The sequence below is a fragment of the Hemicordylus capensis genome, chromosome 1 (genome assembly GCF_027244095.1).
Source record: "Hemicordylus capensis ecotype Gifberg chromosome 1, rHemCap1.1.pri, whole genome shotgun sequence".
In the NCBI taxonomy this organism is placed as follows: Eukaryota; Metazoa; Chordata; class Lepidosauria; order Squamata; family Cordylidae; genus Hemicordylus; species Hemicordylus capensis.
In genome coordinates this window covers 10,750,826-10,763,699 of record NC_069657.1, presented here as the reverse complement: position 1 = coordinate 10,763,699, position 12,874 = coordinate 10,750,826, and the positions used below count along the sequence as shown (strand labels likewise).

The following is a 12,874-nucleotide window of genomic DNA, read 5'->3' as shown; positions in this document are numbered from 1 at the left end:
TAAAAATAGATAATTACAAAACAGAAGACTTGGATACAGGAACTTCCCAGATGCTTCTTTACAGGCAGGAGTTCTTTTGCAAGATATTGGCAGGGCAAGTCAAACTTCCTTTCCATTATGCCAGCATTTCCTCTCTAGTGGTGCCAAAGGCCTAGCCAAGCAGCAGGAGACCCGGCTGGCACAACATGCTGAGTTGGGGCACAACTCACACAGCCCCGCAGATCCTCTTACTGGACCAGGAAGGACACAAGGCCCTGATTCCCCTTGCACTGGGACCAAGGTCTGGATGCAACCCAGAGACCCCACAACTAAAAGGAGTAGAGGGCATGTTCTCACATTCTTGGCACAGTGGTCCTTGCCAAGTTTATTTGTGGCTTTGCCTCCCAGAAAAGCCATACGGCAGAGGTTCTCAGATCTGGTTCCCATGAGGTTGTCAGACTACAACCACAAATTTGGTTCCCATGAAGTTGTTGGCGTGCGTGTGTGTGTGTGTGTGTGTGTGTGTGCATGCGCAATTCTCATCAGGCCTAAGGCACAAGAAGGGATGGGTCAAGCCCTCTTTCCTATGCCATGACCCCTATCCAACTCACCTCTCATATGCTGCCATAAGCCACACATGAAAAACATGTACCAGTATGTTCTCCTCTCCACTGCAAAGCAGATGTTGGTAGGTGGGCGAGAGCCGAATTTAAGCTGGGGAATCAGTGCAGGGGGGGGCTTAGCCCCTCCTCCCCCATGCTGCAGGCCTGATCTGAACTGCCCCCTTCATGGCTGCTTTTTAAGAAGGAAAAAGATGCTATTTTTTGGCCCTACATCTGTGTAACTGCAGTTCCTCACATTCACCCTGGACCTGGATTCAAATGCTGACTCGGCCACTAAGGCTGCTGGGTGACTTTGGGGCCCTTGTTACCTCTCAGCCCAACCTACCTCACAGGGCTGTTGAGAGGATAACTGGCAGGGGGTAGGAAACCGTGTATGCCCAAACACGTCCACTTGGCATCTCCACTTTAATCCTTCATTGGCCGTATGTCCCCAGACTATTGTCTGTATGATGTTATGATCTTCTGCTACAGAGAACAATGTGCAAAACTCAAACAACAAGAAACTATAGAGTGAAATAACCAAAAGGAACTCCAATAATTATAGAAATGATATATATTGTGTCACCCACCCCACCCCTTCAAACATGGGGTGGAGCTGCTCCCGTACAGAATTCTTTCACAATTACTTCCACAAGACTGGTGTTAATTGTAAACTGTCCATCTGATGCCTACGTAATGAAATTGTTTCAAACTGGACCTTGCTCCTATTACCTCTGCTTATTCTTAAGCACAAACAGCGCATATGGAGCTTTACAGAGTTTCGTAAGCAAGAGAGAGGTCTCTGCCCCCAAGGAACATGCAATCCAAGTTGTGCTAGGAAGGCAGGCAAGAGACAAGGGTGGCAAAGGGAATGGGGCCCGTAGCTCAGTGGTAGAGCATCTGCTCTGCATGAAAAAAGTCCCAAGTTCAACATCTCCGGGGGCGGGGCGGGAATGACTCCGACCTGGAACCTCAAGAGCTGCTGCCAGTCAGTGTATACAATCCTGAGCTAGATGGACCAAGGGTCTCTATAAGGCAGCTTCTTATATTTTATTTATTTATGTATTTAATTTGTATACCGCCCGACTCCAAGGCTCTAGGCGGTTCCTATGTCCCCTTTGGTAAGCTGGGTCCACCCTAGCTTGTATTTGGAGGGGTAACTACATGTGAACACCGTCTGCTATAAGGTACTCTGCTTAGGACAGGGCTGCTCCAGTCCTCTAGATCAGGGTTTCTTAACTTTGGCCCCCCAGATGTTGTTGGACTACAACTCCCATCATCGTCAGCCACAAAGGCCATGTGTGGGATGATGGGAGTTGTAGTCCAACAACATCGGGGGGGGCCTATTAATAAACCCTGATCTAGATGTTTCTGGACTACAACTCCCATCACCCCAAGCCACATTGGCCAAGAGTGAGGGATGACGGGAGTTGTCGGCCAACATCTGCAGGAGAGCCTACGTTCAGCAGCCCTGCTTCAGTGGATGGAACCATAAACTCAGTGGCAGAGCATCTGCGTTGCATGCAGAAGGTCCCGGGTTCCGTCGCTGGCAGCATCTTCAGGTCAGGCTGGGAGAGACTCCTGCCTGCAGCCTTGGAGAGCTGCTCCCAGTCAGTGCAGACAATATTGATGTAGACAGTGCAGATCTGGCTTCCCAACCTGCGGCCCTCCAGATGTTGCTGAACTACAACTCCCAGCATACCCAGCCACAACAAACTGTGGCTAGGGATGCTGGGAGTTGTAGTTCAGCAACATCTGAAGGGCCGCAGGTTGGGGAGGCCTGGTGTAGATGACCCCTGCCAAATGAGCCAAGAGGCAACTTATAAGAGAAACACCACTCTAAATTATATGAGGGAGGACAGCTGGTCTTGTGGCAGCAAGCATGATTTGTCCCCTTAGCTAAGCAGGGTCTGCCCTGGTTGCATTTGAATGGGAGACCACATGTGAGCATGGAAAATATTCCCCTTAAGGGAGGGAGCCGCTCTGGGAAGAGCATCTAAGTTCCAAGTCCCCTCCCTGTCATCGCCAAGAGATTCCTGCCTGCGACCTTGGAGAAGCCGCTGCCAGTCTGGGTAGACAATACTGAACAAGATAGACCAATGGTCTGACTCAGTATATGGCAGGTCCCTATATTTAGCAGCAGGAGAGTAACTGGCCCAATTCACCTGCAGCCCAGCATCCCACCATTAGCCATTGCTGGTTTCCACCTTGTGTGCCCTTCTGGGACAGATAAATTCATTTATTATGTATTTATCTTTTATAGAACTGTTCTTGATGATAAGTATATAAACATTCATCACCATAGACAATACTGCGCTAGATGGACCAATGGTCTGATTCCATATAAGGCAGCTTCCTATGTTACTATGTAAGCATCACAGCTTCGCAGTGTCCAGGGTTTCCCTGTAGGATAGCGGGGGGTGAGCAAACTTGGCCTTCCAGCTGCTGTTGAACTACATCTCCTATCATCTCCACCCATAACAAATTGTAATTCAACAACAGCTGGAGGGCCAGGTTTGCCCACCCGGCTGTAGGATCAGGGCCCGGGTGAAGCTCCCACAAGGAAGTGCCTCTTTGAGAGTTGAGTCAGGAATCCAGCCAAACTCATTGCAGAGAAGGCAGGGTGGGTCAGGGAAGAACACCACAAGTCAAGGCTTCCGAACCTGTGGTCTTCCAGCTGTTGCTGAACTACAACTCCCATCATCCCCAGTCACCATAACTTGGCCATTAATGGAGGAGCACTGGAACACGAAGACTGAAGTGATACATCCCAGACTCAGATCTACCATCTCCGTGAGAACTAAAGCTATGTCTGCTAGCAGGAAGGGGGAGTCTATGTAGGGACAGAGAAGGGTGGTGACATAAAAGCATAAGACCAGCCCTGATGGATCAGGTTCAAGACCCGTCTAGTCCAGCATCCTGTTTCACACAGTGGCAAGGACATGCCCTCTCTCCTGATGTTGCTCTCCTGCAACTGGTAGTCAGAGGCATCCAGCCTCTGAAGCTGGAGGTGGCCTATAGTCAGACTAGTAACCATTGATAGACCTGTCCTCCAGGAATTTGTCCAAGCCCCCTTTAAAGCCATCCAAGCTAGTGGCCATCACTACATCCCGTGGCAAAGAATTTGATTGATTAAGTGTTGTCAAGTCAGTGTCGACTCTTAGCGACCACAGAGATAGGTTCTCTCCAGGATGATCTGTCTTCAGCTTGGCCTTTAAGGTCTCTCAGGGGTGCATTCATTGCTGTCGGAATCGAGTCCATCCACCTTGCTGCTGGTCATCCTCCTCTTCTCTCTCCTTCAACTTTCCCCAACATTACAGACTTCTCAAGTGAGCTGGGTCTTCATGTCCGAAGTATGATATTTTGAACCTGGTCATTTGTGCCTTGAGTGAAAATTCTGGATTTATTTGTTCTATGATCTATTTGTTTGTTTCCTGGCTTTCCATGGTATCCTCAAAAGTCTTCTCCAACACCAAAGTACAAAAGTGTCAATGCTTTTTCTATCTTGCTTCTTCAAAGTCCAGCTTTTGCATCCATAGAGTGTCACAGGGAAAACCATTGTCCAAATGATTCTAATCTTTGTAAGTGTAGACATGTCATGACATCTAAATATCCTTCCCAAGGCCTTCATTGCAACCCTACCAAGTGCTAGTCTGCAGTGTATTTCTTGACAGCTGGATCCTTTACTGTTGAGAGTTGATCTTAAAAGGCAGAAGCTATCCACCACTTCAATGTCTTCATTGTCAATTCTGAGACTGGTTGCTGCTCCTGTTGTCATTAGTTTAGTCTTCTTTACATTTAGTCGTAGTACAATTTTTTCATTGTGCTCCCTGACTTTCATTACTAGAGCGTGCAGATCATCCGCATTCTCAGCTATCAGAGTGGTATCATCAGCGTAGTGCAGGTTATTGATGTTTCTTCCTCCAACTTTAAAACCACGCTCATCTTCTTAAAATCCAACTTCTCTCAGTATATGTTCAGCATATAAATTGAATAGAGAAGGAGAAAGTATAAAGCCTTGTCTTACTCCTTTGCCAATCTGGAACCAGTCTGTTTCACCATGTTCTGTCTGGACTGTGGCTTCCTGCCCTGTGTATAGGTTTCTCATGAGAACAGTGAGATGGGGGAGACCCGAGTTCAAATCCCCATTCAGCCATGAAACTAGCTGGGTGACTCTGGGCCAGTCACTTCTCTCTCAGCCTAACCTACTTCACAGGGTTGTTGTGAAAGAGAAACTCAAGTATGTAGTACACCGCTCTGGGCTCCTTGGAGGAAGAGCGGGATATAAATGCAAAATAATGATGATGATGATGATGATGATGATGATGATGATAACAACAACAACAACAACAACAACAACTTGTCATGGTCGACACAATCAAAGGCTTTTCTTGTCTTCAATAAAGCACATATTGACTTCTTTCTGGTATTCTTTGGCTTTCTCAATTATCTAGCATGCATCAGCAATGATGTCTCTTGTTCCTCGGCTTTTCTGAAACCAGCTTGAACATCTGGCATTTCCCTTTCTACATAGGGCTCTAATCTGCATTGGATGTTCCTGAGCATTCTTTTGCTAGCATGTGAAATTAAGGATATTGTGTGATGGTTTGCATAATCTGTTAAGTCTCCTTTCTTTGGTATGGGTATAGACTGACCTCTTCCAATCTGTTGGCCACTGTGTTGTTCTCCAAATTTGCTGGCATAGTTTGGTTAGAGCGTTGACTGATTCTTCTTCTGTTGCCTGCCATATTTCTGTAGCTATTCCATCAATTCCTATAGCCTTCTGACTTGGTAATGATCGGAGTGCTCATCTAACTTCATTTTCCCATACTAGAGGTTCTTGCAAGTAGGGGATATCTTCTAGAATATCTTGGATGCTGACGTCCCTGCTGTACAGATTTTCAGTACTCCTTCCATCTCTGTTTGATCTTCTCTGAATCAGTTACTATCTGTCGTTTGGCATCCCTTAACAAACCAATTCAAGGTTGGAACCTCCCTCTGAGTTCAGAGATCTTCTGGGAGACTTGCCTTGTTTTTCTGTGTCTATTTCCATCCTCAAGGTCTTTACAGATGACATTGTAGTATTGCTCCTCGTCTCTTCTAACTGCTTTCTGAAATTCCCTATTAAGTTCCTTCCCGAGGACTTTATCTTTCTTGACTTTGGCTTCTCTCCTCTTCTTGACAATTTCCACCATCTGTTCTGATATCCATTTTGCTTTCTTCTGTTTCTTCGTCTTTGACAGTCTCTTTTAACATTCGTCCGTAACTTCTTTGATTGCATTCCACAATTCCTCTGGTTCCCTATCAATGAGGTTCAGAACTTCAAAGTGGTTCCTGATGTTCTCCTTGAAAAGGGTGGGTACATTCTCAAGATCATAGCATAGAAGCTTTGTTTTTGCACTTTAGCTTGACATGGAACTTGCACATGAGCTGTTCATGATATGTTCCACAGTCGGCCCCCAGCCATGTTTTTGCTGTTATAACTGAGCCCTTCCACCTCCTTGCACCAATAATGTAATCAATGTGTACTCCATCTGGTGATGTCCATGTGTATAGGCACCACTTTGGTTGTTTGAAGAATGTGTTAGCAATGAAGAGATCACTGGCTTGGCAGAAACTAATAAGTCGTTCTCCCATTTCATTTCTGTTTCCTAGGCCATACAGTCTGACTGTTTTCTCCTCCTTACCTTTTCCAATGTTGGCATTCCAGTCTCCAACCACCACCAGCACATCTTGCTTGCACGTTCTGTCAATTTCAGACTGAACTTGAGCATAAAACTCATCAACTTCCTCTTCTTCTGCATCAGTTGTTGGGGCATAGACTTGAAGAACTGTCATGTTATAAAAGATTGTCCACAAAATCTAATTGATATTAGTCAGTCACTGACTGCATTGTACTCAAGTACTGTCATTGCTATATCCTTCCTGACTATGAAAGCAACACCATTCCTTCTTTGGTTTCCGTGTCCTGAGTAGTAAACGACATGGTTTTCTGACTGCAAGTGTCCCATTCCAGTCCATTTCAATTCACTGATGCCCAAGATGTCAATCTGTAGTCGATTCGTTTCATCTTTCATTATGTCGAGCTTTCCCATATTCACGCTTCTTATGTTCCACATTCCCATTGTAATTCTGTCTTTGCAGCTTCGGATTTTCTTTTCCCGCATGGCAGCATCAGCTGCTAGACATCCAAAAGACATCCAAAAACATCATCGGTACTCTGAGAGACCCTCAGCTCTTCCTCAATAGCATGTTGAGTACCATCTGACCTGAGGGGCCCATTGTCTGGCACTACATCAACAATCATTCCATTTTGACTATCCATGTGATTTTCTTGGTAAAGTACAGGAGTGGTTTACCATTGCCTTCTCCCGTGCAGTGTGAAAATTATGCCTTTGTCATTGTCACTGAAGTGATTGTCCACCTCCAGCACCTTCCTATATTGCTGCTGCCCAATATAGGTGCCTGCCTGCTTTAGCTGGGCAGCTGGGATGACCTTGGCGCTTTGAGTGACCCAACTTCAATACGAATCACTTTACACTTGCTTACATTGAACTGCATTTGCCATTCTGTTGCCCAGTCCCCCAGTTTGGAGATATCCTTTTGGAGCTCCTCAAAATCTGTTTTGGATTTCACTACCCTAAATAGTTTCGTGTCATCTGCAAATTTGGCCACTTCACTGCTTACCCCAACTTCTAGATCAGGCCTGCTCAACTTCGGCCCTCCTGCAGATGTTGGCCTACAATTCCCATAATTCCTGGCTATTGGCTGCTGTGGCTGAGAATTATGGGAGTTGTAGTCCAAAAACAGCTGGGGGGCCTAAGTTGAGCAGGCCTGTTCTAGATCATTTATGGACAAGTTACAGAGCACTGGTCCCAGTACTGATCCCTGGGGGACCCCACTTCTTACTTACTTCCATTTTGAAAACTCTCCATTTATTCCCACCCTGTTTCCTGTCCTTCAACCAGCTACGATCCACACATGAACCTGCCCCCTTATCCCGTGACTGCTAAGTTTACTAGACAGCCTTTGGTGGGGAATTTTGTCAAAAGCTTTTTGGAAGTCCAAGTATACTATGTCAATGGGATCACCTTGATCCACATGCCTGTTGACACTCTCAAAGAACTCCAAAAGGTTCGTGACGCAAGACTTGCCCTTGCAGAAGCCAGGCTGATTCTCCTTCAGCAAGGCTTGTGAAAGACCAATCACATAGGGAAGAGGATGGGACAACGCAGAGAATTTGTGGGGCTGTGAGAGGCCAAGAAGATCCATGGTTCCCAAGGGAGAGATGGTAGGTCAGGAACTACAAACTTCATTTCCAGTCCCCAAAGAGCCCACCCTGATGATCCACACCTCAGATGATAGCCCTGGAGAAGGAGATTCCAAGCCCTGCTGAAAGCCTCTGATTCCGTTGCAAGGAAGGGGACCCACACCAACTACTATTTATATACTGCTTTTCAATAAAGGTTTCCAAAGTGGGGAGGAAAGAAGGAGGTTGCCTGTCCCCAAAAGGCTCACAATCTTAAAAGAATCATAAGGTAGCCACCAACAGCCACCACAGGGATGCTGTGCTGGGGCTAGGTAAGGCCATTTGCTCTCCCCATGCTAAATATAGGAGAATCGCCTTTTTAAAAGGTGCCTCTTTGCTCAGTTAGCAGGGGGGTTTCCTGTTGTTGGACTACAACTCCCATCATCCTCATCATTTGACCACAATGGTCAAAGGGGGCTGGGAGTTGTAGTCCAACAACACCTGAAGACTGAAGGTTAGAAACTGCTGCTCTTCCCTGACTTGTCCATTATTGCTTCCCCCTATAGATGAGTCAAATAATTTATTAAAAGATGGAGAGCACTGGCCTGGATTGGGGGCGGTGGGGGGAGAGAAAAGCAGGGCAGCTTGCCTATTGGCATGTGCCAGTGACGTCAAAGGTGCATCTTAACATTTCTGTACCAGTGTGTGGCTTTCAAAGCACAATCATTCAAGGAGCAGGAAGGAGGGCAGAAGAGTTACTAGCCCCCAAACAATTTTACTAGACTGCCTGACCACACATAACAAAGCTTGTAGCATATAACCAGTCTGCAAGAGAAGCAAAAAAATATTAAACGCTCTTTCCAGGCTGCAGATGCTACTCTGTCCCACTGACCGGCCTGCCACCTACTCCATTGCTTCTTCCCCCAGAGTTTCAATGTTGTCCAGATGTTGTGTAGATGCAACATCAAAGACAAAAACCTTAATATCAGGTTCAAAAGAAAAAGGATACCAACTGAGCACATTTTTGTACCATAAGCAATTTCCCAACCATTTTATTATTATTAATATTATTATTAGGCATCACTGGCTTTGACTGCAGAAGCTAAGCTTTGCCGGCACAAAAAACCTTGCCTGACTTGGCCCGGAACTCGACTTTTGGTGGCACAGAAGGCAGAAACAGCCCTGCATACTAGATGCCTAGTTAGAAGCCTCATTTCTCTATAGCAGGGGTTCTCAAACTTGGGCCCCCCAGATGTTATTGAACTACAACTCCTCAAAGGCCATGTAGCTGGGGATGATGGGAGTTGTCGTCCAACAACATCTGGGGAAACAAGTCTGAGAACCCCAATGCTATAGCAATGATAGCACCTCCTTTTTATTGCAGCTAACTCACTGTCATTCCAGAACTTCTTCTGTACAGACCTGGGGTGGTGTGGGGGAAGCATAGAAAATTGTAATTGCGGACACAATGCAGCAGGAACTTTTTGCTGCCTGAACCCTATTGAACAATGAGAGAGAGAGCACACACACACACACGCTGGGGGAATAGAACTCCTTCACTGCAGTGGGCAAAGGCCCCCTGGGAAAATCCTTCTGCGCAAACCCCACCAGAATGCAGCAGCCAAGGCGAGGGAAACTACCAGCCAAGCAAAACAGCAACCGTTTTTTTTAATTTTTGCTCCACTGGAGAGCAATCAGTCACTTGCAGGAAGCATTTCAGGAGCCTGTTCAGTGCCGCAGAAGGCATTCTCTCCCTTGCTTCACATTTTGCATCACTCTACACAACAGCCCGCCTGCTTCAGTGGGCAGAGGCGCTCTTACAGCCCCTGGGGGCCACGAAATCTTCTCTAGTCTCTCCTGGGTGGTGTGGTTGCCTGGCGGAGCATGATGATGCTTAATTGGCCGGGGAGGGGGGGCCTCCGAAGGCCTTTCGGTCCAGGCTCCAAAATTACCTAGGTGCACCACCTCTGCCAGTGGGGAATTTGCAGAGGAGTTTACTGGAGGGCGACACCTGCAGTCCCAAAGGCCTCTCTCCCGATTCTTCATGCAAGAATTATTCTTTGCATTAATGCCTCCGGAGGGGAAAGCCTGGGCTCCGAACTGCATTCGCCAACTGCCAGGGACCAGAGGACTCTCTCTGTGTGTGATCAGAGGGGCTGGTATCTTTACCCCCAGCCTGCCCCTGAATCCATCTGCAGCTCCTTCTGGCAGGAAAAGGCTGGACAAGGACATCAGCAGAGAAACTCCCATGGACACCTCCAGGGCTCTTAATTACATAGCCCCTTTTTGTGGCTTGCAACTGTAAAGTGCTGGGTCTTGGCTGGAAAGTGGGTTATAACAAAGAACACTGACTCGCCTCCTCGGGAGCTTATACAAGAGCAGCTGGACGCTTCTACTTATTTAATCCAGATTCCCTGTTCTCCCCTGTGCTGTGAAGGCAAGCCACCGACAGAAAACTCCAGCCCTGACACAAATCCATTAAGATAAATGCTCTCTTCCCGCATCCCAAACCAGCTTTGGCCCGACTGCCAACACATTCGCATCTGCAGCCGGCAAATCGACTGTTGGAAGGAATCAATCTAATATTCAACTCAATGCTGCCTATTGCTAGAGGTGCACTCCCCACACCTTCAGGCCTCCCTGCCTTTGCACACATACACACACCCCTTCCCCATTATGCAAAAGCAACCTCCCTGAATTGGGGGGGGGATGGAGGGGGGAAAGAACTGGATCAGCTGCAACTCTGAAGAGGGGAGGAAAGTGTTGGATTTAGAAGGAAGAAAGCTAGTCCCCAAGGTCGTTTTTCAGTGCTGTGCGAAGACAAAAAAAACCCCACTTATTTGGAAGCTGCAGTAATTAATCACAATATTCTAGCAGCTATGGCTGCTATTGTTAGCCCAAAAAACGGGGATGAGTGAAGGGCAGGCTGGGATGCAGCCAGCTGGAAGAAGAGGAGCTTGTCCCGTCTGGGGTAGGCTAGCTTGCAGGGGGGGGGAATAGAAAGGGGTGGGGGGAAAGACTACATTTTCAACAAAGGGCACAACAGAGACCTAGAGGCTGGCTTGTGAAGTTCAGACAGAACAGAGGGGTAGAAAGAAAGAAAGAAAGAAAAGGGGGGGTTGGTGCCTGCTAGCTTTCCTGGGGCTCTGATATTTTGGAACACCGGGAGACAAACATTCTGCCCAAGAGACGACCACTTAAAACAAGGGAGGAGCACTGAAGTCTAGGGCTCCCCCAGGCAGGGACACAGAAGAAAAGAGGCTTCCTAACACCACAAGGGGTGTATCACGGGGCCATTCCCTGCCTGCCTCATGCTCAGTTTGTTTTGGAAGGGAGGCAAAGCCAAGGTGCCTCAAGTTTGCTTTTAGCATCCCTGAATGGGTTGCTTGCTGTGTCACATCAGTTTCATTCTACATTCCCCCAGCCCTCTGCGCCCCCGCCCCACTAATGCTGCACTGACGCCTGCCTGCCATTTCTTTGCCTTCCACCTGCCCATGGAGTCACCTTCAACTCCTTCTGGTCCCTTGCTTTTGGGGGGGGGCGCAAGGGATGCTCCTGCAAGTCCCCCTTCATCATGGCAGCCCCAGTCTTGCTTGATATTCTGCCTGGGCAGTGGAAGCATGTTGCATGTTCCGCACATGGGCCACCCCAATCGCAGACTGCCCCCAGGACCGGGGGCTCGGCCATCTAGATGTCCACACGCGTCCCCAAAACTACTCTTCTCCGTGCAACCTTCTCTCGCTCTCTCTCTCACACACACAGGCTGAAATGACTGCATTCCGCCCTCTAATTAAGCGGGCACAAAAAAGATGCTCAAAAGAAACTGCTTCCAGCGATCTCCTCCTCCGCCAGCGAAGTGTCAGCCTTCCTGGAAGAAGCGAGTCTCCCTGCTAGCCGCAATGTCTAGGCGGCGAGAGAGAGCCGCCGTCAAGCCTGGCCACCTCCCGTGGAGCACTAGCCGAAGCCCAGCCGCGCAGGGTGGGGAAGGATGCTCTGCACACGCTCAGTGGGACTCTCGACGCGTCTGCCAAGACGGCGCCTTAGCACTGCGAGCGGGCTCCGGGGCGGCTGTCCCTGCACCCACTCCTTCTCCAGCCGGGGTCCAGCAGGGGTCTCCGCAGCGCCCTCCCTCCCTCCCTCCCTCTTCATCACGGCCCTGCCATGCAACGCTCACCAGCTGCCTCCGCAGGAGCAGGATGTTCTCCTCCAGGAACTTCTCCTCCAAGCTGCGAGGGGGGGCGGCGGCGGCGACCCCGGCGGCATCTCCCGGCGGCTCCCCGGGGCCGACCCCGGCGGGGGAAGCGGCAGGTGCGGCCCGCAACAAGCGCTGGACGCGCAACTCCTGGCGCTGGCGCAGGAACTCGAGTTCGGCCAGCCCGGCGAGGGTGGCCTCCAGGCGCTCGCGGGTGCGCAGCCGCTCCGCCTCCGTCGTCTCGCTCTTGCTGCCGTCCCTCGCCCAGCAGCGGGCATCGGCCTCCCGCCCCGCCGCCGGCTGGCTCTCCGGCTCCTGCGGCTGCAGCCCCGGCGGCTCCGGGCTCGCCTTCATCCCCGAGCCTGCGCCCCGCTCAGCGCATGGAGATCGCAGCACGCCCAGCCCCAAGCGCCGGTGTGGGCAGCTCAGCGGCGGCTGGAGGGCGGGCCCCGCTGCGGTGGGGCTGCGCAGCCCCCCAGCGCCAGCATCTCGCCTGCCAGCCCCGTTCCGAGCGCGGCCAGCTCCGCTCACGCTGCCTCTCCGCTCTCGCTCTCCCGGCGCCGGGCGGTCCCCCTTTTCCTCGGCCGGCTCCGCCCCTCTCCCGCTGCCCGGCGTCTCCCCTCCCTCCGCCTTCCCCGCCCCTCTTTCTCTCCCAGTCCCAACTTAAGCCCAGCGAGCGTGGAGACAGACTGGGCGGAGGAAGCCCACCGCCTGCTTCCCACGCACAAAGCGGGGGGAGTTTGGGGGGTGCCCCCCGTGAGAGGCTCGGGGAGAAAAAGGCCCCCAAGCTCGCCTGCCTTCACGCCTTTGCCGTTTGCAGGATGGCGCTGCTTGGCAAACACGGGTGGAAGT

The 12,874-nt window shown here is 49.9% G+C and overlaps 1 protein-coding gene across 1 annotated transcript in view; it reads right to left on the bottom strand.

Moving 5' to 3' along the window:
* Positions 1–12,621, bottom strand: part of DACT1 (dishevelled binding antagonist of beta catenin 1) — a 33,301-nt gene extending 20,680 nt beyond the window's left edge. The window contains exon 1 of the mRNA XM_053284043.1: positions 12,005–12,621. Within this exon, the coding sequence (XP_053140018.1) occupies positions 12,005–12,376 (372 nt within the window). The 5' untranslated portion in view covers positions 12,377–12,621. The remainder of the gene's footprint in view (positions 1–12,004) is intronic.
* Positions 12,622–12,874: the final 253 nt, after the last annotated feature.